At 38.5% G+C, this 25,367-nt stretch overlaps 1 protein-coding gene across 2 annotated transcripts in view; it reads left to right on the top strand.

The window, feature by feature from the left end:
• Chic1 (cysteine rich hydrophobic domain 1) overlaps positions 1-25,367 on the top strand; it is a 55,518-nt gene that overhangs the window by 21,294 nt on the left and 8,857 nt on the right. For both annotated transcript variants that reach the window (XM_070040190.1, XM_070040189.1), the window contains 3 exons: positions 2,755-2,910; positions 24,679-24,735; positions 24,971-25,030. In XM_070040190.1, the coding sequence (XP_069896291.1) occupies positions 2,755-2,910; positions 24,679-24,735; positions 24,971-25,030 (273 nt within the window). The remainder of the gene's footprint in view (positions 1-2,754; positions 2,911-24,678; positions 24,736-24,970; positions 25,031-25,367) is intronic.

The raw sequence follows: 25,367 nt of genomic DNA, 5'->3' as shown, positions 1-25,367 counted from the left end.
TCACAGCCATATGCTAAAAAAATTTTCCCATAAACTTTAGTCTGACAGCTTTCTTTTTTTTTTTTTTTTTTTTTTTGTCGGTCATGGGGCTTGAACTCTGGGCCTGAGTGCTGTCCCTCCGCTCAAGGCGAGGGCTCTACCACTTGAGCTACAGTGCCACTTCCTCTGACAGCTTTCTAAATACAAGAGAATCATTTTGGGGATCCAGAAATGTGATTTAACATAAACAAAACTATTTTTAGTATACCTTTGACTAATCTTAAAGCAGAATTTTTGGTATAAATCTTATTATGCAGGTCATGCTTCTACCTTTGAATTGACTTTGTCATTGTCTATAGAGAGACACAACCAGTCATCTAAAAATATTAAATCTGTATATTTAATGACTATCAAGTTTTACTGCAGTTATGATTCCAATTTATGCTGAATCTTAAATATTTTAAATATAATTATTGCACATTATAATTTGTTAGTATAGTATTTCCATGCCAACAACAACAAGCCTTGAATTGCTTTGTTACAAATTTTCCAGGGAGAAAGAAGTTTAAATGTAGCCTTTAAAAGTAATCCAGGCCCAGTACTGGTGGCTCACTCCTGTAATTCTAGCTACTCAGGAAGCTGAGGTCTAAGGAGCATAGTTCAAAGCCAGCCTGGGCAGAAAAGTCCCTGTGAGACTCTTATCTCCTATTTACCACTCAAAAAAAAGTGTCACTGTGGCTCAAAGTGTAGAGCACTAGCCTTGAGTGAAAGAGCTCAGGGACAGAGCCCAGGCCCTGAATTCAAGCCCCGTGACCAACAGGAAAAAAAAAAGTAATCCAGGTAGGCACTGGTGGTTCATCCCTGTAATCCTAGCTACTCAAGAGGCTTAGACCAGAGGATCACAGTTCAAAACTAACCCAGGCAAGAAAATCCATGACTCTTTATTTTATTTTATTGTAAAGATGCTGTACAGAGGGGTACAGTTACATGAGTAAGGTAATGAATACATTTCTTGTTGAGCATTGTTACCCCCTTCTTTGTTTTACTATCCCTTCCTGCTCCCACCTTCCCCATCCCCCCCCCCCAGGTTGTAAGGTTCATTTCCAAAATAGTGTCTTGTGAGTCTCATTGTTGCAATGGGTCATCCTGTGTCCTTGTTTCAGCATTTTGTTATTCCCCTTCCCCTCCCCCAATTAGATAAATGCATATACAAGATGCAGAGTACCAGAATCAAATACAGGGATAACAGGGAATATACTATAGGGGGAAGAACATACAAAAGAAACAAAAGAAAATCACATAGTACATTAAAAATAACAACAACACAGAAAATCCTCATGTCCCTATCTTGGGGTCCATTTCGCTTAGCATCATCTTATATAGTCATTTGTACATAGCTTTTAAGCTTTTCTGCTCATCTGATAAAATTATCCTAGACGTATACTAATTATTGCAAGTAAGGGAAACCATGGGACCTACAAGACTCTTAATCCCAATTAACGACCCAAAAGCCAGAAGTTAGACTATGGGCTCAAGTGGTAGAGAACTAGTATAGCAAAATATCTTTTTTTGGGGGGGGGTTAGGTCGTGGGGGCCTGAACTCTGGGCCTGGGCACTGTCCCTCAGCTCTTCAGCTCAAGGCTAGTGCTCTACCACTTGAGCCACAGCACCACTTCTGGCTTTTTTCTTTTTGCTTATGTGGTGCTGAGGAATCAAACCCAGGGCCTCATGCATGCAAGACAAGTGCTCTGCCACTGAGCCACCTTCCCAGCCCCTAGTATAGCAAAATATCTAATGGACAGCACCTAGGCCCTTGGTTTAAGTCCTAGGACTGGCACACACACACACACACACACACACACACACACACACACACACACACACACACACACACACACACACACACACACACGTAATCCAGGATTATTATATTGATAATAGCTTAATAATTTAATTTTAATTCTGTTCTCACTGGTAGTATTTGGGACTTTATTCTTTTTTTGGGAGAGGGGATCCGGTCATGGGGCCTGACTTCTGGGCCTGGGCGCTGTCCCTCAGCTCTTCAGCTCAAGGCTAGCATTCTACCACTTGAGCCACAGCACCACTTCCGGCTTTTTTCTTTTTAGCTTATGTGGTGCTAAGGAATCAAACCCAGGGCCTCATGCATGCAAGGCAAGCACTCTACCACTGAGCCACCTTCCCAGCCTTGGGACTTTATTCTTGATTTATTATTCCAGTCTTATTCAACTTTAAGTCAGAGCACCTGAAGTCTGTGAACAATGTTGCTAACAAAACTGCTTGATGGATATCCTTTACCAGATTGCCTATTGCTCAGTTTATTGTTGATCATTTCAGAAGATGTTTGTGAATATTAAGCTAAGTTCTGTGAACATGAAAAGATATTGTTTTACTTTTTGTCTTATTAGTTTTGTTGCTTTCTGTTGAACACAAGGCCTTGTACATGCTAAGCAAGCACTCTACCACTGAACTACATCCCAGACTAATATATCATCTTAACATTTTTGAGGGGTTACTGAGGTTTTACTTCAGAACTTTGCACTTGCTAAGCAGATACTCTACCACTCCAGCCATGCCCCTCAGTCCTATTGTTTTACTTTCTGATGTCTTTCAAGAATATGTGATACATACTTGTGGGACAGATGGGAAAGAAATATATTGCGACATTTGCAATTGTAATGAGACATTTTCCTTAGGATTCAAGGTAAATAGTGGGAAACTGCCTCCAAATTGTTAAAGATAGTACCCTTGTTATAGGTGGCCCCAGAAGAATTTAAGACCAGCATCGGCCGTGTGAATGCATGTTTGAAAAAGGCTCTCCCAGTCAATGTGAAATGGCTGCTGTGTGGATGTCTCTGTTGCTGTTGCACACTGGGTTGCAGCCTGTGGCCTGTTATTTGTCTCAACAAAAGAGTGAGTATAACCATCCTATTGTATAACCGTAAGAACTGATACTTACTAAATACTTATTATGTTCCAGGAGGTTTCTGTATACTTTGAATGGTTTATTTAATTCCCATATCAATGCTATCTTTATTTTAGAGTTGAAAACCAAAGGAAGACTAAGTCATTTGTCCAATCTTTATATAATTTATCACTTCATATGAGTTTCCGTCATTTTCATTAAGGGCAATGTACTTGCTATGTTTAAGTAAATGTAAGTAGACTGCCTATTCTCTCTCTCTCTCTCTCTCTCTCTCTCTCTCTCTCTCTCTCTCTCTCTCTCTCTCTCTCTCGCTCTCGCTCTCTCGCTCTCTCTCTCTGTCTCTCTCTGTCTCTCTCTCTGTCTCTCTCTGTCTCTCTGTCTCTCTCTGTCTCTCTGTCTCTCTCTGTCTCTCTGTCTCTCTCTGTCTCTCTGTCTCTCTCTGTCTCTCTGTCTCTCTCTGTCTCTCTCTCTGTCTCTCTCTCTGTCTCTCTGTCTCTCTGTCTCTCTCTCTGTCTCTCTCTCTGTCTCTCTGTCTCTCTGTCTCTCTGTCTCTCTCTCTGTCTCTCTCTCTGTCTCTCTGTCTCTCTGTCTCTCTGTCTCTCTGTCTCTGTCTCTCTCTGTCTCTCTGTCTCTCTGTCTCTCTGTCTCTCTGTCTCTCTGTCTCTGTCTCTGTCTCTCTCTCTCTCTCTCTCTCTCTCTCTCTCTCTCTCTCTCTCTCTCTCTCTCTCTCTCTCTCTCTCTCTCTCTCTCTCTCTCTCTCGGCTTAAATCTCATGGGGCTTAAACTGTGGGCCTGGGAGCTGTCCCTGAGTTCTTCAGTTCAAGGTGAGCACTCTAGCACTTAAGCCACAGCGCCACTTCTGGTTTTCTGGTGGTTAATTGGAGATAAGAGACTCAGGGACTTTCCTGCCTGGGCTGGCTTTGAACTGTGATCCTCAGACCTCAACCTCCTGAGTAGCTAGGATTACAGGCATGAGCCACCAGCACCTGGCCAGACTGCTTATTCTAAAAAGAAAAAGAAAAGAAAAGAAAAACACTGAAGCTATGAGTTAAAATATTTCAAAGCCATACCACTTCTTACCTAAGGAAAGACAGAAGAAAATGTAACCTACAAGTTGGGTGGGAGGAATCCTCTTTTTGAACTTGTTATAATACCATTCTAACATAGCATAGAATTAATTATGTCATGAATTTAAGACTGATGACTTAATCTTGTCTTCTTTACAACTTCATTTTTCCTAGCTGCTCACAAAGTGACTTGACTGAATCTGTTTATATATCTATAAAGGGGAGTCTGCACCAATCACAAGTCCCCTCATGCTTGTATCAAACATGGTACAGTCCATTATGCAAATAAAAGATGGTGCTTGAACCAATCATAGGTCTTCTATTGGTTTGAAGTACCCCCTCTGAAAGAAAGTGGCAGTCACAGCAGTTGGTTTTCTGTTAAGTCAAAATGGTTTATAAGTGACAGTTAATAATAGGTATAACAACAGTTATCCAAAAGAAAAGAAACATTCAAAGGAATATTTTATTTTATTTTTGTCTCGGGAAAGTTTTCTCCTATGGGAAAATATCTTTAAAAATTGTAATTGAAGCCATTGAGGAAAACATTGATTTTATGTAAAGTTCTTTTTCCAGTTCTACATTAATGATTTTGTTTAAAGTTTTAAATAATAATTAGTCTACAAATCATATTTAGAATTACAAGCACCTTGTAGAAGAAATAACTAATGATACTATTGTTTGACTAAGATTAAAAAAAGTCCCAAGAAACACTCATTTTTTTCTCTCCATTTTTCCTGCCTTCTTTCATATCTACTTCAAAAAGACAACTAATAAAATATTTACAACTCTATGACTTTTTTAATGAAAAGTCAAGCACTTTATTGATTCTGTTGGTAGCCACCAGCCACCAGTAGGTCATAGCTTTACTTTATACAGCTTAATTTGTTGATCAAAGCACATAAAATTATTAAGTGGCTTTCTATAAATACAAAAAGCTGACTGTATAAATTTCTCTTGTCATAATCTTACTTTTAAATGTTACAATCATTAACTTCCACCCACCGCATTTTTTAAAACCTCAGTGTGAATTAATCATGTTTTGAATTTCCTATCATGTAAATACATCCAATCTGAAATACTTTAAAACAAGGTTGGGTTTTTCTGCTGCTCTTGTTATCTGGGATCTTTTTTCCTTGATGACCTATTTATGTTTTACCTCTTTCTTAGTACTTCTACACTGAGCCTGAAATAGGCCCTTTTTTTCAATTATTTGATTTTACTATGAGTACTTCTAATAGATGATCAATGGAAATTATAGTAATATTAATGATGTGGTCCCTTCCTATCATAGCTCCATTACTTTGGTGAATTAAGAGTTCATACTGAAGCCACGTCTGTAATCCTAGCTACTCAGGAGGCTGATCTGAGGATCATGGTTTGAAACCAGCCTGGGCAGGAAAGTACATGAGACTCTTTATATATATATATATATATATATATATATATATATATATATATATATATATATATATATGTATGTATGTATATGTATATGTATGTATATGTATATATATATGTATATATGTATATGTGTGTATATATATGTATATATGTGTATATATGCACACTCTTTTATATATACATATATATATAACACATATATTTTTGTAATAGTTTTATTGAAGTACAGTAAAAACATCATAAAACCACCAAACATATACAATATAATGCAAGTTATTTTTAATATATTTTTATTGTAAAGATACTGTACAGAGGGGTTACAGTTACATGAGTAAGGCAATGAGTACATTTCCTATCCAGCATTGTTACCCCCTCCTTTGTTTTTCCCCTACTATCCCTTCCCTCCCCACCTCCCCAACTCTTCCTCCCCCCACCAAAGTTGTAAATTTCATTTTCAACATAGTGTCTTGTATATCTCATTGTTACAATGGGTCAACCTGTATCCTTATTTCAGCTTTTTGTTATTTCCCTTCCCCTCCCCAAATTATAAAAATGTGTATACAAGATGCAGGAATCAAATACACTGGAATCAAATACAGTGACAACAGGGGTTATACCATGGGGGAAGAACATACAAAAGAAACAAAAAAATCACATACTATATTAAAAACAGCAGCAACAAAGATAAAACCACTTGTATCTCTATCTTGGGATTCATTTCACTTAGGATCATCTTATATGGGCATATGTACATGAGACTCTTATCTCCAATTAACCACCAAAATCTCAAAGTGGAGCTATGGATCAAGTGATAGAGTACCTTGAGCACAAAAGCTCAGGGACAGAGCCCAGGCCCTGACTTCAAGCCCCAGGATGGATGAGTGGATGAGGCTTGAGAGAGAGAGAGAGAGAGAGAGAGAGAGAGAGAGAGAGAGAGAGAGAGAGAGAGAGAGAGAGAGAGAGAGAGAGATTTTATACTGAAGTTTAAATACTAGTGTATCTTGAATAATCTTTCAGTTTTTTAAAAAAAGATAACTTAGCACTGATTTTTTAAGCTGTCATTCAAGGAGCCAAATCCAGCTCAAACTGTTTTAAGTGTCAGCATTTAAAAATCAGAATACTGGGGCTGGGAAGGTAGCTCAGCGGTAGAGCACTTGCCTTGCATGCATGAGGCCCTGGGTTCGATTCCTCAGCACCATATAAGCAAAAAGAAAAAAGCCGGAAGTGGCACTGTGGGTCAAGTGGTAGAGTGCTAGCCTTGAGCTGAAGAGCTGAGGGACAGCGCCCAGGCCCAGAGTTCAGGCCCCACAACCGACAAAAAAAAAAAAATCAGAATATTGAGACTGGAGGATAGCTCAGTGGTAGAGCACTTGTCTAGCCTGAAGTTTGATTCCCAGCACCACAAAAGAGTAAAATGTGTGGTACCCAGCCTCTCATAAAATCTAAAGTTCTGGCAGTACTACATCCACATACCTGTCTGTCAGCAATCGGTTCCATCAGAGTGGAGGCTGCTTTTAAATAGAACATACAGTTTCTTGTTCATCACAAAACCACTCAGCATTACCTTCTTTGTCTTTCTCTGTAGGCACATTAGTTCATGGTCCCTGATTTTGTACATGCCATACTGTCAACACTGCAGTACACAATGAAAACTGAAGCACACGCTGATAACCTTGTGAAAGGCACTTAGTGTCCTCACCTATAGGGTTAGGATAATACTATTTACGTTTAAGGCAGTGGTGATGAGACTTAAGACATCTCCCTGCTTTTTTGCATACACTGGGAAATAAGTAAAATTCAGTTAAATAATCTGTATACCTCTGTTATTGCTTCCTAATCTGAGCTCCCACAAATAACTTTTGGCTCTGGTGGGAATTCCCATAGCAACATGCTGTATGAAATTAGGGTTGTCATTTACCTGATCTTACATCTGCCATTGAAACAGCAGTGAGACCAGGCTAAATGCCCGATCCCACCCTTAAAGCTTGAAATTAATTTTAACCTTTCCCCTTTGTACTTTAATACTTGATCAACCGAGAGGGATATTCAGAAAGAAGCTATTTTCTGTCTCACAATATGCATATGATTTTTTGGGTACAGGTACTGGGGCTTGATCTACAGGCCTCATGCTCTCACTTGGCTTTTTCTGCTCAAGGGCAGTGCTCTACTATTTGAGCCAAACCTCCACTTCCAGCTTTTTGCTGACTAATTGGTGATGAGTCTCAAATTTTCTGTCCTTGTTGGCTTCAAACCTCAATCATCAGATCTCATTTAGCCTCCTGAGTAGCTAGATTACAAGTGTGAGTCACCTCTATCCAGCTATGAATATGATTTTGTTTTAGGGGAGAAACCTTTTTAATTCACTGTCGTATTTGGTTCCAGGTTTTTGTGTATCTAATTTAAAAAGGATAGAAACAAGAGCTCCATCCATACATTCTGTCACATGGTAAAGAAAATCAGCCTATATAATGAGAGACAGTCCTGCTGAGTCTTAACACAAATTACATGTAGTCTCCATTTAGATCATTGATGTATTCTTTTCAAGAAGTAGACAGTCTGTGTGCCTAGACAAAGACAATTACAACTTGATCATAGCCTGCCTTTCCCACACTGTCTTTGAACCTTTTGAGGCTTTTTGTTTGGGGTGTGTGTGCATGTGTGCATGTGTGCATGTGTGCGTGCATGTGCATGCCTATACTGGGCTTGAACTCAGGGCCTGTGTACTGTCCTTGAGCTTTTTGCTCAAGGTTGACTGGTGCTCTACCACTTGAGCCACAGCTCTACTTCTGGCCTCTGTGATAGTTAACTGGAAGATAAGTTTCACTGACTCTCCTCCCAAGGATAGCTTCAAACCATGATTCTCAGCTCTCAACCTCCTGAGCAGCTAGATTGCAGGAGTGAACCACTGGCATCTGGTTAAACCTTTTAAGTTGTAAGGAACTATAATCATTAGCCTATAGTCATATATAAGAAAATGATGCTGATCTAAGGATCAAGGTTCAAAGCCATTCTAGGCAGAGAAGTCCATAAGGCTGTTATCTCCAATTTACCACCAAAGAACCAGAAATGGAGATGTGACTCAAGGGGTAGAACTCCAGCACTAATAGAAAAAGTTAATAAGACAGTGCCCAGGCCCTGAGTTCAAGCCCCAATACAGACAAACAGGCACATGCACACACAGGCATGCACACACAAGATTAGTAGTCATATATACTAGTTAAATTATCTGTTCTTAGGATTTTTTTTCTTGGTAGATTTTGATTACTAATTCAGCACACTTACAAGTTTATTCAGATTTTCTATTTCTGCTTGAGTTGGTCCTAAGAATATGTCCATTTTGTCTAGATTGTCTAGTTTGTCAATCTACACTTGTTCTTACCAGTCTCTTACAACTTTTTTCTGTAAATTTGATAGTCATGTTTCTGATTTTAGTAATTTGAATCTTCTTTTTTTCCTTTTTTCCTTTTTCCTTCTTCCTTAATCCATGTAAAAAGTTTGTTAATTTGGGCAGTCTTTCCAAAGAAATAACTTTTTTTGGTTCTATTGGGGTTTGAACTCTGGTGTCCTTATGCTTTCTGGAGAGCTACTCTACCACTTGAACAATGGTCCTAACCCCTGTTTTTGTATTCTTTTTTACCACTCTTTTGGGGGGGGGGGTTATTTCTTCAATTAACTTTAGGTTTAATTTGTTCCTTTTTGGTAGCTCTTTAAGGCATGAAATTCCTTTTTTTTTTTTTTTTTTTTTTTTTTGCGTTCGGTCATGGGGCCTGAACTCTGGGCCTGGGCGCTGTCCCTCAGCTCTTCAGCTCAAGGCTAGCGCTCTACCACTTGAGCCACAGTGCCACTTCCGGCTTTTTTCTTTTTGCTTATGTGGTGCTGAGGAATTGAACCCAGGGCCTCAGGCATGCAAGGCAAGCGCTCTACCACTGAGCCACCTTCCCAGCCCGAAATTCCATTTTTGATTTAAGATTTTTTAGTGTAAGCACTTTAGCTCTTAATTTCCTTCTAAATACTACTTTAGTTACACCCCATAAGTTTTGGTATATTTTGTTGTTGTGTTCATTGATTACAGTATTTTCTTCTTTGGTCCACATTATTTCAAAGTGAGTGTTCCAGTTTTCTTCTCTTATGATTTCTAGCCTTATTCCCTTATTATTGGGAAAGATACTTTGGATTACTTTAATCTTTTTAGGTTTATTGAGGCTTATTTTGTGACATAGCACATGGTCCGTTCAGAAAATTGTCCATATCCACCTGATAATTTTTCACTGCTTTCCTGTAGGTGGAATGGGCTATATGTCCATTCTAAGTGGTTGCTACCATTCAGGTTCTAGGTTTCTTTATTGATATTCTGTATAGTTCTTTTATCCATTATTTAAAGTGGAATTTTGAAATCTCTATTATTATAGAACTATATTTTTCCCCTCAGTTTTCTTTTTTCACATATTTTGTGGATCTGGAACTTGTTGCATGTGCGCTTAATATTATTTCTTCCTGATTGCTTTGGCCTTTTATCAGTATATGCTTTTATAAACTGCATGTTTATGTTCCCCCATATATATGTATTGAAACCCTAGTTCCCAATGTGAAGGTGTTAAAGATAGGTCATTTGGGAGGTGATTATGCTTAAATAAATTCATGAGAGCTGAGTCTTTATGATAAGATGAATGCCTTTATGAGAAAAGTTTCCCTCTTCTCCTTCATCCTTCCCCTCTCCTCATCACTATTTTTTTATATCTCCCTGCTATGTGATGATAAAACAAGAAGGCAGCTGTCTGTAAACCAGGGTAAGGCTCCTCACCGTGTTGATGCTCTCATTTCAGGTTTTCCAGCCTCCAGGACTGTGAGAAATTTTCATTTTTAACCCAGTCTACAATATTTTTATAGTTATCTGATCAGACTAGTGTTTGTGTGTGTGTGTGTGCGCGCGCGTGCGTGCATGCACACACGCGCTTCTGCACCCAATTGCGTGCATAAATGTGCGTCCCTCTTGCTTTTCTTTGTTGTTGTTTGGGGGATAGTTTTGTTTTTGCTTTTTTTTTTCAGTATCTGGGGTTTTTAACTCAAGGCTTCACACATCCTAATCAAGTATTTTACCACTTTGGCCATACCTCTAACCTTTTTGCTTTAGGGTTTGCTATAGGGTCTCACGCTTTTTTTTTCTTTTTTTGCCAAGGGCCAGCCTTAGACCCTGATCCTCCAACCTATACCTCCCAAGTAGTTGAGATTATGAGCATGCCTACCTTCTTCTTTGAAATGGAGTCTTGCGAACTTTTTTTAAAATTAGGCTGGCCTTGAACCCTGACTTTTTTAACTGTACCTCCCAATTAGCTAGGATTACAGGCATGATCCATTGTGCCTAGACTCTCTTTTTCACTTATATATTGGTTTTTTCACTGTAAGTTTTTTTAAGTAGGCTTTCAGTCTTTTTTGTCTGATAACCACCAGAGCTCTATTTTTTGTTCCTATTTGTATGGAGTGTCTTGTTCTGTCTTTTCACTATTTGTGTCTCTATATTTTAGTCTCATGTGGACAACATGTAGCCACTTTATGGTTCCCATCCATTCTGCAGACCTCTAATTTCTAATTGAGAATTTTATCTAATTTACATCTGAAATTATTAATGATAATATATTACTTGGCTAATGTTTCTGTACCAAAGTACCATCAACTAGGTGCTTAAACTGCAGAAATATATTTTTTCACTGTTTTGGAGGCTAGAAGTCCAAGATCAAGGTACCCCCAGGGAGCTGGGTTTTTTTCTGCATCTTTTGGTTTGTAGCTGGCCTTCTCCTGCATCTTCATACCATCTTTCCTCTGTACGTGTCTGTGTCTTAATTAATGTTCTCTTCTTAAAATAATACCATTCATTAGATGAGGGAATACTCAAATGATCTTATTTTAATTTAATTGACTTCCTAAGTACTCTATTTCTAAAAACCATATTCTGAGGTATAGAGGTTGAGTATTCAATGTATGAATTTTGAGGAAATTTAATTCAGCCAATTTACTTCTTTGGTTTTCCTATTTGTTTTCTTTGGGAAGGGGCAGCCAATACTGGGGCTTGAACTCAGGCACTCTTGCTTAGCTGGCACTCTACCACTTGAGCTACACCTCCACTTTCAGGTTTTTGCTGATTAATTGGAGATAAGAGTCTCCTGTAGTTTCCTACCAAGGCTGGCTTTGAATCTTAATCCTGAGATCTCAACGTCCTGAGTAGCTAGGATTACAGGTGTGAGTACCCGACCTTGTCTTCTGTCATAGCTTTATTGCACCCTAGTGCCTCCATTATTGCCTTATTTTGTGTTTCTCTGATCTTGTACTAGAGCATGGACATTCTCATTTCCTTTTTGTGTTTTTTTTTTGTTATTTTCCCATTTGTTACAATTAATCCAAACTTTACAACACGTGAGTTTGAATTACTACTAGTTTAGCTTCAGTAGTATATAAACTCGCTAGTATCTCCTTTCCTCCCTGTTTTTATTCTTACAGATTATTTCTTATCATGGGCCCATTAACATAAGTACGTACCTTTAATTTTTGCTTTGTCTTTTAAGTGATGTAGGAAGAAAATAGAAGTTCCCATACAAAAATGTTACCATACTGGCTTTTCATAGATTCATGTACTTTTGCCAGTGTTATTTACTTCATAACACAACTGAAGTTACTGTATAGTGTCTTTCATTTTAACCTGAAAGACTCCATTGAGAATTTCTTTTTTTTTTTTTTTTTTTGCCAGTCCTGGGCTTGAACTCAGGCCCTGGGCACTGTCCCTGAGCTTCTTTTGCTCAAGGCTGGCACTCTACCACTTGAGCCACAGTGCCACTTCTGGCCTTTTCTGTTTATGTGATACTGAGGAATCGAACCCCGGGCTTCATGCATGCTAGGCAAACACTCTACCACTAAGCCAAATTCCCAGCCCTCCATTTGGAATTTCTTACAGGCAGTTCTAATAGCAATAAACTCCTTCAGTCTTTTTTTTTTTAGGGATTTCTTTTTCTCCTTTTTTCAAAGGATAATTTTGCTGGATACAGAGTTTTTGGTTCACAATTTTTCTTTCCACACTTTAAAATATGTCATCTCACTGCCTGGGACCTTTATGGTTTCTAATATGAAATTAGCTGGTAGTCTTACCAAGGATCCCTTATAACAAATTGCTTCTCTCTTACTACTTTCAGGACTCTTTATTATGCCAATATTCTGGGGTTTGAAATCAGAGCCTTGCATTTGCTTAGCTTGCTTGCTCAGCTTGCTTGCTCTACTGGTGCTCCACGTCCAACCAGGGTTTTTTGTGGTTATTTTTGAAGATAGGCTTTGCTGCCTAGGCTGGCTTCGAACTGCAATCCTGATCTTAGCCTCCTGAGTATCTTGCATTACAGACCTGAGCTACCAGCATCTGCCTTGTTTTTCAGTTTTTTTGTTGGTTTTTTTTTTTTGGGGGGGGGGGTCCGGTCGTGGGGCCTGAACTCTGGGCCTGGGCACTGTCCCTCAGCTCTTCAGCTCAAGGCTAGTGCTCTACCACTTGAGCCACAGCGCCACTTCCAGCTTTTTTCTTTTTGCTTATGTGGTGCTGAGGAATCGAACCCAGGGCCTCAGGCATGCAAGGCAAGCGCTCTACCACTGAGCCATCTTCCCAGCCCCGTTTTTGAGTTTTAATAGTCCCATTATACTTTGTCTTCATAAGGCTCACTTTAAGTTTATTCTATTTGGAATCACTAGGCTTCTTTGAATTTTCTTCTTAGATCAGTGCAAATTCAAAGTAATGTCCAATATCACTTGGTTTCAGTCTGCAAAGCTTCCTTTAATGTCTCTCCTAAGGTAGGCCTGCAGAAAATATATAATGTCAGATTTTATCTAAGAATGTTTTAATTTCAACATTTTGTATATAATTTTAATAGATGTCTTTTTCTCACAGTTTGAAGAGTTTATTTGTTTTTGTTAGTGATGGTGATTGTGGGACTTGAACTTAATGCCTAGGTACTGTCTCTGAGCTTTTTCACTCAAGGCTAGCACTCTATCACTTTGAGCCACAGCACCTCTTTTGTTTTTCTGGTGGTTAATTGGAGGTAAAAGTCTCAAGGACTTTCCTGCCTGAACTGGCTTCGAACCTTGATCTTCAGATCTCAGCCTTCTGAGTAGTTAGGATTACAAGCCTGAGCTACCAGCACATATCAAAGAGTTTATTTAGTAGGGAGAAAGTAAAAGCCACTCAGGAGAATGAGCAATAGGACCCGGAAACCAGTTGTCCCTAGTTAATAGAGTTCTTAAACAATTTTAAGTTTAAAGAATAAAGTGTGAAAAAGTACAGAGATTTCCCATAAGTCTCTATTGCTCAATGCCAGTCTCCCCTATATTTGCACCTTGCATTGTTGTTACAGCTGATGAGCCAATATTGATACATTATAAATAGCTGAGTTCATGGTTTATATTAGAATTAATTCTTTGTCAAGTATTTAGCATCATACAGATTAGTAGTTTCATTGCCCTAAAAATCCACTATACTACAACTATTTATCTCATCTCACCTACCTCCAAATCTCAAATTATAGCTGAATTTTTTGTCTCTGTAGTTTTGCTTTCTCTAAAATACCATATAATTATTATTAATATTTTTTGCCAGTCCTGGGGATTGAACTCAGAGCCAGGGTGCTGTCTCCGAGCCTCTTTGTGCTCAAGGCTAGTGCTCTACCACTTGAGCCACAGCACCACTTCCAGCTTTTTCTGAGAAGTTTATCAGAGGTAAGAGTCCTGGGGCTGGCTTTGAAATCCGATACTCAGCTCTCAGCCTCCTGAGTGGTAAGAATTACAGGTGTGAGCTACTGACACCTGGCTATAATAATTATTATTATACAAGCAGTCTTTTCATATTCTTTCACTTACCAATATTTATTTGAAGAACCTTCTTTACCTTGTCTGATTTTGTAGCTCATTTCTTTTTAGCATAGAATGCAATTGTTTGGATATACCATTTTTTCTTTATTCACCACATTGAAGGACGTATCATTTGCCTCCAAGATTTGGCAATCATAAAAAAGATGATCAGCAGAAAATTTCAACCCATTTGGGTGAATAGCAAGGAGTGTAACTGCTGGGTCATAATGGGAAGAGAATGCTTAGTTTTGTGAGAAATTGCCAAGTAGCTTTCCACTGTAGCTTTACAATTTTGCATTCTTGTCAGCAATGAATAAGGGTAATACTGCTGTTTGGCCACTGATAGCTTTCGCCTATAATCCTACTCAGAAGACTGAGATCTGAGGATCAGGTTTCAAAGCCTGGGCAAGAAAAGTCTGTGAGACTCTTACCTCCAATCAAACACTAAAATGCTAGAAATGGAGGCCTTAGTTCAAATGGTAGAGTGCCAGCCTTTAGCAAAAATGCCAACGGACAGTGCCCAGGCCCTGAGTTCAAGCCCCAGTACAAGCAGTTCAACATCATCACCAGCATTGGTGTTGTCAGTGGGTTTTTTCATTTCTACCATGTAGTTTACCTCACTATTGTATCATTTCCAATTTTTCACTTATGATATTGAATAGCTTTGTATAGGCTTATTCACTGTTTATACATTATTCTTTCATTTCTACTGAAACTATGCTCTTTTCTTACTACTTTCAGAAGAAAAAGAAGGCTGTGTGTACTCCAGAGCACCCTCACCCACCTATTTCTAGAGGAGGGCTTAACAGGGCAGAAACTGAATCTCCTATGACCACTTTTAAATTATGCCATTTCTTTTATTACTGATGATTTTTTCTTCTTCTTTTTTTTTTTTTTTTTTGGTCGTGAGGCTTGAACTCTGGGCCTGGTCGCTGTCCCTCAGCTCTTCAGCTCAAGGCTAGCGCTCTGTTGAGCCACAGTGCCACTTCTGGTTTTCTTGTGGTTTATTGGAGATAAGAGTCTCACAGACTTTCCTGCCCAGGCTAGCTTTGAACCTCTGTCCTCAGATCTCAGCCTCCTGCGTAGCTATGATTACAGGTGTGAGCCACCAGCGCCCAGCTTATTACTGTTGAATTTTTTTAACATATTCGTATACCATGGATGCAGTACATATGTTTTGCAAATAATTTCACCAAGTCTGTTGCATGTCTTTTTATTCTTTTATAGAACAGAAATCATTCATTTTATTGACTTCAAACTTAAACCATTTTTATGCATTATGCTTTTTGGCATTGTACCTAAGAATTCATTGCCAAACCCAAAGTCACCTATATTTTATTTGGTGCTATATTGTAGAAGTTTCATAGTTTTGCATTTTATATTGAAGTTTGTGATCCATATTGAGTCATTTTCTCTAAAAGGTATGAAGACTTTAGATGCGTTTTTGTGCATGTGAATGTACTTGTACCAACACCACTTGCTGAAAAGACTGTCCTTTCATCACTAAATTGTCTTTGACCATTTGTGAAAATTCAGGTGTCTGGGCTGGGAAGGTGGCTCAGTGCTAGAGTGCTTGCCTTGCCTGCATGAGGCCTTGGGTTTGATTCCTCAGCACCACATAAGCAGAAAAAGCTGGAAGTGGTGCTGTGGCTCAAGTGGTAGAGCGCTAGCCTTGAGCTGAAGAGCTGAGGGACAGTGCCCAGGCCCAGAGTTCAGGCCCTACAACTGACAGAAAAAAAATCAGTTGTCTATATTTCTGTAGATGTATTTCTGTCCTGTCTGTTTTGTCATACTGATCACTAAATCAGTGCTTTTCCATACATCAGTCGCATACTGCCTTGATTACTATGTGTTTAGAAGTCCTGAGGTCAGCTCGGTCTGTCCTTTGACTTTATGCCAGTTCTGGAGGTTGAACTCAGGGCCTGCTGCTCTTCTAGTTTGTTGTTGTTGTTGTTGTTGTTGTTGTTGTTTTGTCAGTCATGGGGCTTGAACTCTGGGCCTGGGTGTTCCAGTTTTTCACTCAAGGCTGGCACTAGATCACTTGAGCCATACCTCCACTTCTTGTCCTCTGACTTGGTTCCCCCTAAGTACCCTGTTGACTATTCTGGATCTTTTACCTTTCCCTGTAAACTTTAGGATCAGTTTGGTAATACATGCTAAATTGCCGAGATTTTGATTGTGATTGCATTGAATCTATAGATTAAGTTAGGAATATCAGGTACCTTGACATACTGAGTTTTCACCATATTCATGACATGTCTCTCTACTTATTTAGAACTTTCCTTCGGGCTGGGAAGGTGGCTCAGTGGTAGAGCGCTTGCCTTGCATGCCTGAGGCCCTGGGTTCGATTCCTCAGCACCATATAAGCAAAAAGAAAAAAGCCGGAAGTGGCGCTGTGGCTCAAGTGGTAGAGCGCTAGCCTTGAGCTAAAGAGCTGAGGGACAGCGCCCAGGCCCAGAGTTCAGGCCCCACGACTGGACCAAAAAAAAAAAAAAAAAGAACTTTCCTTCATCAGAATTGTGTGATTTTCCTCAGAAACCTTTCTCCAAAATTCATATGTTTACTCTGAACACCTTTGTGATAGTATTATTTTATTGTTACATTCGTTTATTCTTTCTTTAGCACTCAATTTTGTTCCCCTGGGCTTTCAGCAATTCAGTAACCAAGTCCAGGTATATATGGAGTTACCTTCCACAATTTGCTTTAGTAGGTTGTGCTTCTCCATATCTGCCTATGTCTTCAATATTCAATATTCAATATTCAATATGTATTCAATATTTGAGGTACATGTATGCAACATGATCTCACTTCTTAGAAAAAACTTACAGGACTTATTGATTCTCCAATTTATCCTGTCTTTTCCTTATTGTGTGGCCACGATAGATTATTTCTGTACCCCATACATTACCTAAATGGATCAGCCTAATGTTATAAAGTTAATTTTGTCATATATGGGACTCTTAGTTGGCATTTTTGTGATAGTACTGAGGCTTGAACTCAGGGTCTGAAAACTGTCCCTTAGCTTTTTCAATCAAGGCTGGCCATCTGTCCCTGGAGCTATACCGCCACTTCTCAGGCTTTTGAGAGATGTCTCCAGGAACATTTTTTTCCCCAAGCTGATCATATTCATCAGATCCCAACCTCCTGAGTAGCTAGGATTACAGGAGGGAGACACCAACACCTGGCTAGATATTTTGTTTCCTCACTTTCAATTTCTTTTTTTTTTTTTTTTTTTTTTTGGGTCCGGTCATGTGGCCTGAACTCTGGGCCTGGGCACTGTCCCTCAGCTCTTCAGCTCAAGGCTAGTGCTCTATCACTTGAGCCACAGCGCCACTCCAGCTTTTTTCTTTTTGCTTATGTGGTGCTGAGGAATCAAACCCAGGGCCTCTGGCTTGCAAGGCAAGTGCTTTACCACTGAGCCGCCTTCCCAGCCCCTCACTTTCAATTTCTTATCCTATTGTCTCTGTCACACATTTTGTTTGTTTTAGGTTTGTGGTTTTAAGTTTAGGGGTTTTGAAATTAGTTTTATTCATAGAAGGGGATTTGATTATGACATTTCCATACATATATGCAATGTTTCCCAATCAACACCATCCCCTGTTATCACTGTTCTTCATCCCCCCTTTCCCTTCTTAAAACAGTTTTAACAGATCTTATTGTTATATTTTCAATCAAATAAAGTATTTTGGTTATATTCACCCCTACTTGTCCTCATTTCCATCTGATACCTGTCTTCCCCCCTAAAACAGAGTATGGCTGTTTGAAATTACATCAAATTCATCTTTGCTTTTTGTTTGTTTTTTGGCAGAACTGAGGTTTAAACTCAAAGCTTCAAACTTGGTAGGCAGGTATTATACCACCGAGGCACCCCTTCGCTTTAGTTGTTCCTGGTTCCTAAACCTCTGTTACAAATTGTTATCATCGAGTTTTAATGTTTTAGAGTTCAGAGCTTTCATTTGAGAGATTCATTTTTCCATAATCCAGTTCCTCTTACTTTTTGTCAATTGATCAAATTCTTTCTTGGTTTCCAGGGTAGTAAGTCAATTTTTAAAGTTTGAATTTTGCTCAAATATATTCAGAATTTACCCTTTTGATCATTTCAAGTGTTGAAGTTCAGTAGCCTTAATATATTCCCAGTGTTGTACATCCATTACCACTATTTCCAAAATCTTTTCATTAGTCCATAAAGAAATCTTATCACCACTAAGTAATAACTTCCCATTCGCTCTTCCTTTAGATTCTGACCATCTCTGACCTATTTTCTGTCTCTACATATTTTCTTATTTCATTTACTAAATTTTGTTCCCATCTACAGCTGAATTTCAATGTTTTATTTATGTACCACATATTGTTTATTCATTCATCTTTTAGACATTTGAGTTGCTTCTACCTTTGGGCTACTATGAATTATGCTTCAACAAGCATTGCTGTACTGGAAGTAGCGCTGTGGCTCAACTGCTAGCCTTGAACTGAAGAGTTGAGGGGCAGCGCCCATGCCCAGAGTCCAAGCCCCATGACTGACCTGTTTTCAGTTTGTCCCAAGTATTATCTAGAAGTTTAATGGCTGGGTTGTATTAGCCATTGTTTAGCATTTTCAGGAATCACGAAAATGTTCCATAGTAGCTACAACATTTTATAGTCCTACAACAATGCGCAAGAGTCCCTGAGTTTCTTGATCCTCACCAACATTTATTTACCATTTTATTGATAATATGATAATAACAATAAATATATTATATAGATACTTACATATTATATTTATATATTTATGTGTATATTTATATAAAATATGATAATATAATAAATATGAAATAGTGTCTCCTTATGGTTTTGGTTTTCATTTCCATAATAAATTGTGAGCATTTCTACTTATTGGCCACGTGTTTATCCTTGTGTTTATTTGTTTTTTGGCATGTTACTACTAAGCCATGCCTTCAGCCCTTATGTATGGGTTGTGGGGCTTGAACTCAGGGTCTAGGCACTGTCCCTGAGCTCTTCTGCACAAGGCTAGTGCCACAGTGCCACTTCCAGCTTTGTTGAATAGTTTATTGGTGATAAGAGTCACACAGACTTTTTTGCCCTGGCTGGCTTTAAACCACCATCCTCAGATCTCAGCCTCCTGAGGAACAAGGATTACAGGCATGAGCCACCAGGACCCAGCTGCCTTTAACCCTTATATGTCTTTTTCGAATAAATGTCTGTTCAGATCCTTTATGCATTTTGTTACTACATTGTTTTTTGTTCTTGAGTTGTGGGTGTTTTTATATATTCTTTTTTATTGTGAAAATACTGAGTTTTTATATATTCTTATTGTTAATCACTTGTCAGATAAGTGATTTATAAGAATTTCCTCCTATTGTGTGGTTTATCTCTTCACTCTCTTAAAAATATCACTTCATACACAAATTTGTTAGTTTTGATTTGTTGGTTTCCTTTTTCTTTTCAAAAAAACACCAATTCTTAGTTCTGTTGTTCTTTTCTGTTCTTTTCCAGCATCTCACTTATTTCTACTCTGATTTTTATTTCCTTTCTTCTACAAAAGTTGAGCTTAGTTTGTTCTTTTTCTAGTTCTTTGAAATTAAACATTATTTGAGTGTTTTCTCTTTTTTTCAATGTACACTTTTTTCTGTAAATTTCCCTCTTGGCCCTCCTCCATGGTATAACCCCTGTTTTCACTGTATTTGATGTTGGTATAATTTGTGGAGGGGAAGGGAAAAAAACAAATCATTTAACTAGGGATACGGGTGGTCCCATTGCAACAAGGAGATGTACAAGATGTTATGTCGAAAAATGAACTTTACAACTTTGGCGGGGACGGGGGGGGGGCCGCCAAGTGGGGGGAAGGATGGACAGGGATGGGAAAGGGAAACAAAGGAGGAGGCTACAATGCTTGATAAGAAATGTACTCATTACCTTGCTCATGTAATTGTAACCCCTCTGTACAGTTCACAATAAAAAAAATTCCCTCTTGGACTGCTTTTGCTTCATCTCATTCGTTTTTGTGTGTTGTGTTTCCATTTTCATTTCTCTCAAGGTATTTGTTACTTCCCTTTTATTCTCTTCTTTATTGTCCTTTGCCCTATTGGCTGTCTAGGACCTCACTGTCTAATTTTCACATACGTGTGAATTTTCCAAGATTTCTTGTGCTATTGACTTCTCACTTCATTCTGTTGTTATTGGAAAAGACAGTCACTATAATTTCAGTCTTCTTTTTTTTTGGGGGGGGGGGGAGGTCCTGGGGCTTGAACTCAGGACCTGGGGACTATCCCTGAGCTTCTTTTGCTTAAGGCTAGCACTCTTCCACTTGAGCCACAGCACCACTTCTGGCTTTTTATTTTTATGTGGTACTGAGGAATCAAACCCAGGGCTTCATGCAAGCTAGGCAAGCACTCTACCACTAAGCCCAATTTCAGTATGCTTAATTTTATTTATTTGTTTGTTTAATTTATTGTCAGTCATGGGGCTTGAACTCTGGGCTTGGGCACTGTCCCTGTGCTCTTCAGCTCAAGGTGAACACTCTACCACTTGAGCCACAGCACCACTTCCAGTTTTTTGAGTGGTTCATTGGAGATCAGAGTCTCACAGACTTTCCTGCCCCAGCTGGCTTTGAACCGCGATCCTCAGATCTCAGCCTCCTGAGTAGCTAAGATTACAGGTGTTAGCCACCAGCGCCCAGCTTTTATTCTTAATTTTTGAGACTTGTTTTGTGACCTACTATATGATCTGTCCTAGAGAATACTCCGAAAGTATTGCCATCTTAATATGAAATCATCTGATTCATGAAAGTAGGACTCCCCCGCCTCCATTTGTTTACTTCTTTAGCTTTAATCCTTGTTTTATTTTTGTGGTACTGGAGATTAAACCTTATCCATTCTAGGCAAGTATTATACCACTGAGTTACGTCCCCAGCCTCTTACTGCTGTTTTATTCTGCTATAAGATTATTTCATAAAACTTAGTGGTACATAATAATGCCCATATATTATTTTATAGTCCAAACTCTAGGCACAACCTATTCAACTGGATTCTCTTATTAATAGTATCAGTGGCCAAAGTCAAGATGCTGGGAGGCTCTATTCCTCAGTGGACTAATTTGCTTCCAATCCCATTCAGGTTTGGGCAAAATTCACTTCCTTCTTACACATCTTATGTAGCCTTTTCCATCTTAAAGCCAGCAATGGTCAGTTGGATGCCTCTTGTAATTAAAATCTTTCCCTCTCTACTGGGTGCAGGTGGCACATGCCTGTAATCCTAGCTACTCAGGAGGCTGAGATCTGAGGATCCCGGTTCAAAGCCAGCCCAGGCAGGAAAGTCTGTGAGACACTTATCTCCAATAAACCACTCAGAAAACCAGAAGTGGCACTGTGGCTCAAGACATAGAGCACTAGCCTTGAGCTGAAGAGCTGAGGGACAGCACCCAGGACCAGAGTTCAAGCCCCACTACCAACAGAAAAAAAAAATCTTTCCTCCTCCTAGCCAGGAAAATTTCTCTGCTTGTGTGATTTCATTGATTTTTCTCAAGTAATCCTGGATTATCTCTCTATTTGAATGCCAGTTGATCAGTAACTTTAATTACATCTGTACAATTCCTTTTGTAATGTAACATGTAACATACATAGTCACAGGTGTAATGCCAGGTGCTGAAGATTATAGGAGCAAGAATTGTACCTCCCACAATTTTATATCCTGCAAACCTGGTTGAACTACTTAGTTTACAAACTGTATATTAAGTGGTGTTTTCAGAGAGTGAAAAGATAAACCACAGGATAGGAGGAAATACTTGCAAGTCATATATCCGATAAGGGATCAACAAGTGTTTTAGTGGTTTCCTTTAGGGCTATCTAATTGCTCTAGCTATAACTGCTAATACAATGTTGAAAACACAGTGAGAGGAAACCACCCTAAGTTCCTAATTTGGGGAATAATGTCACCATAAAGCATGGTGATAGTTCTAGGCTTTCCATAGATGTCCTTTCTCAAGCTGAGAGAGGTCACATCTAGTCCTAGTTTCTTAGGGTTTTGTCATGAATGGATATTGGAGTTTGTCCATTATTCATAATTATATGAACACAGTATTTTTGCTTCTTTTGTTAAGTTTCTATTTCTAAGTATTATTTTTTTATTTTTATGCTATTGTAAATGGTGAGGTTTATTGATTAATTGTGGGGGGAATGTTAGTCATCTGGAGCTGAGTGTGATGTTTCAAGCTTGTAATCCCAGTACTGAAGAGGCTGAGGCAAGAGAATTATGAGTTCAAGACCAGCCTGGGCTACATAGCAATTTCCAGGCCAGCTTAGACTACATAGTGAGACCTTGTATCAAAAAAGGTAAACGTGGGCTGGGAAGGTGGCTCAGTGGTAGAGCACTTGCCTTGCATGCCTGAGGCCCTGGGTTCAATTCCTCAGCACCACATAAGGAAAAAGAAAAAAGCCGGAAGTGGCGCTGTGGCTCAAGTGGTAGAGCGCTAGCCTTGAGCTGAAGAGCTGAGGGACAGTGCCCAGGCCCAGAGTTCAGGCCCCACGACCGGACCCAAAAAAAAAAAAGGTAAACGTGTTTTTTTTTCCTTTATTCTATTAATGTAATGTGTTATATGAGTTTGTTTTTGTGTTGCCAGAACACAATTTGAATGTGATTCCGTTTATAGTGTAGTTGAGAATATTTTGTTTGTATCAATTAGGGATATTGATCTGTGGCTCTGTGTGCATATGTGACGTCTTTGAGTTTATAGGGTGAACTGGAAGTATTCCTTCTATTTTCTGAAAGAATTTGTGAAGGACTTGTATTACTTCCTAAAAAGTTTGGAAGAATTCGTGATTGAAGCCTTCTGATCCTGGGTGCTTGGTTTTTTTTTCCTTCTGGAAAGATTTTTTTCTTGGTTTAAGTTAGCTTATATATACAGGGAGGATCTTATTGTTACATCTCCATTCATGTTTACACTATATTCCAATCAATCTCACCCACTCTCTCATACTTCCTGTTCTTTTCCCCCTAAACACCCCAGCAGGTTTCCTTCTGTTTTCATAGTTGAGAATTATCTGTTTTGACAGTATTCCGCCTCCTTTATTCTTCCTGAAAGATTTTTTAATTACTGATTCAGTCTCTATTTGTTATTCACCTGATTTTATCTAGATTCTATCAAATGTAATGACACCATAATACACTCTAACATTTTTGCTGACCTAGCAATAGTAAATAGAAGTCATTTAGAATTCAGTTGCCATAGATTGTTAACTTACACAGTTCAACAGGTAGGATACCTTCTTGGGTTGGCACTTTAGAAATCATTTCAGAGATAGTCTGCCTTGTAAATCCTTTGGTTGTAAAGAGTAATTTTCAAAGTTAACAGTGCCTACCAGCAGAGTTTTTAAAATAAAAAACCATATACAACTCTATCAATAATAATTAAAAATGCCTAGTAATCTTTTAATCCTTTCAAAGGCTTTGCAAACTCTTTTTATTCACTACAAAATATGTGCAATCAGAATGGAGAAACCCTGCTTTTGTCCCTGTTTGCTACATTGCTCTTTCTCTCCTTTATATTTTTCTTTCTAAATGTATGTCTTTCTACGGGGTGTTCCTAATATGTTATTTTTTGTGGAAAATTCTGGCTAGTATTACTCAGCCTGTTGGCCTTAACTGACCGCTGTATCTGCCAGGTGTTACACACTAGGAGTCTGATTGGGAAACTTTGTGTGAGGAATCAGATTAGCTTTGCATATTAGATATTTATTAAAAACTAATCCTAGCTAGATGCTGGTGGCTCATGCTTGTAACTATAGCTACTCAGGAGGCTGAGACCTGAGGATCTTTGCTCAAAGCCAGCCCTGGTAAGAAAATCAGAGAGACTCCTATCACCCATTAACTACCAAAATAAGCCAGAAGTAAAGCTGTGGCTCAAATAGTAGAGCACTAGCCTTGAGCACAAAAGTTCAGAGACAGCCTCAAAACCGGCACACACACACACACACACACACACACACACACACACACACACGCACGCACGCACGCACGCACGCACGCACGCACGCACGCACGCACACACACCCTGAATCCTGTGAAGGTATATGAAAATCTAGATTTGTAGATACTACTGTTTCAAGAAAGCAGTATTGATAATGTTTTCATAAATAGTGAAATGAAAAGTCAAGTCAATGGCTACATAACACAGAGCAATTAGTACATATTTCATTTTGAAAAACATAAAAGCATGAGGTATTATTATAACTCTATAGTAATTATCTAAAATATTCCTTTTCTTTGGGCAATTTCAGTCAGATCTTTTGCTTTTTTCTGATTTCTAACAGGAAAACAACAGGAGAACTTAACTAAATCTTATAAGTAAGCAGAAAAATATAGATACATGCAGTTTACAATGTTTTTCAGTTCACTTTATAACAGTCTTGATCCTTTTCCTTAGACTAGAAGATCAATTCAGAAGCTACTAGAATGGGAAAATAACAGATTATATCATAAGGTAAGAAAATTCAAGCAAATAAATTACTGTATTAAACAAGAATTTTTCAGACCATAAAGAAATGGATTAGAGAATTCATACTCAATTTTAAAATATATATACATATACTTTATGAAGTATTATAGGTGTGTTTTGTTTCTTATACCAAGATTGTTTTCCATGACTTATTCAAATGCTCACGTTGTAGTAAGTTTAAACAGATATAAGAAGTCTTAATGAAATTCTGCTTTCTTAGCTTGCTTTGCACTGGAAGTTGACTAAAAGGAAATGTGAAACGAGCAATATGATGGAGTATGTAAGTATGAAGTTGTTTAATTACATTTTTTGGGTTTCATCCTAAATGTAACATTTTACGGTGCTTAGCATCTGTCAGCCATTCTTTCTGCCTTTTTTCTTCTCAGCCTGAACTTTTATCAGTTGGAATGTAGACATTTCCTTTCCTTTTCTTTAGATTTGTAGCCAAACTAAAATATATTGAAAGCTGAGATTTAGATCTTAGAAAGGTTTAGGCAAGTATTCCCAAATGAAAACATTGTACAACTCTGATTTCTTTTAACATATATACAAACCTTAACACATGATAGTGAGAACAGCTGCTGTGGTAAAAAAAAAATTCTAAATTTGAAATCTTG

This window comes from Dipodomys merriami, unplaced genomic scaffold, assembly GCF_024711535.1.
Source record: "Dipodomys merriami isolate MVZ:Mamm:240054 unplaced genomic scaffold, mDipMer1.0.p SCAF_3, whole genome shotgun sequence".
In the NCBI taxonomy this organism is placed as follows: domain Eukaryota; kingdom Metazoa; phylum Chordata; class Mammalia; order Rodentia; family Heteromyidae; genus Dipodomys; species Dipodomys merriami.
Note: the sequence above shows the minus strand (reverse complement) of the source record. Positions and strands in the feature narration are given on the sequence as shown.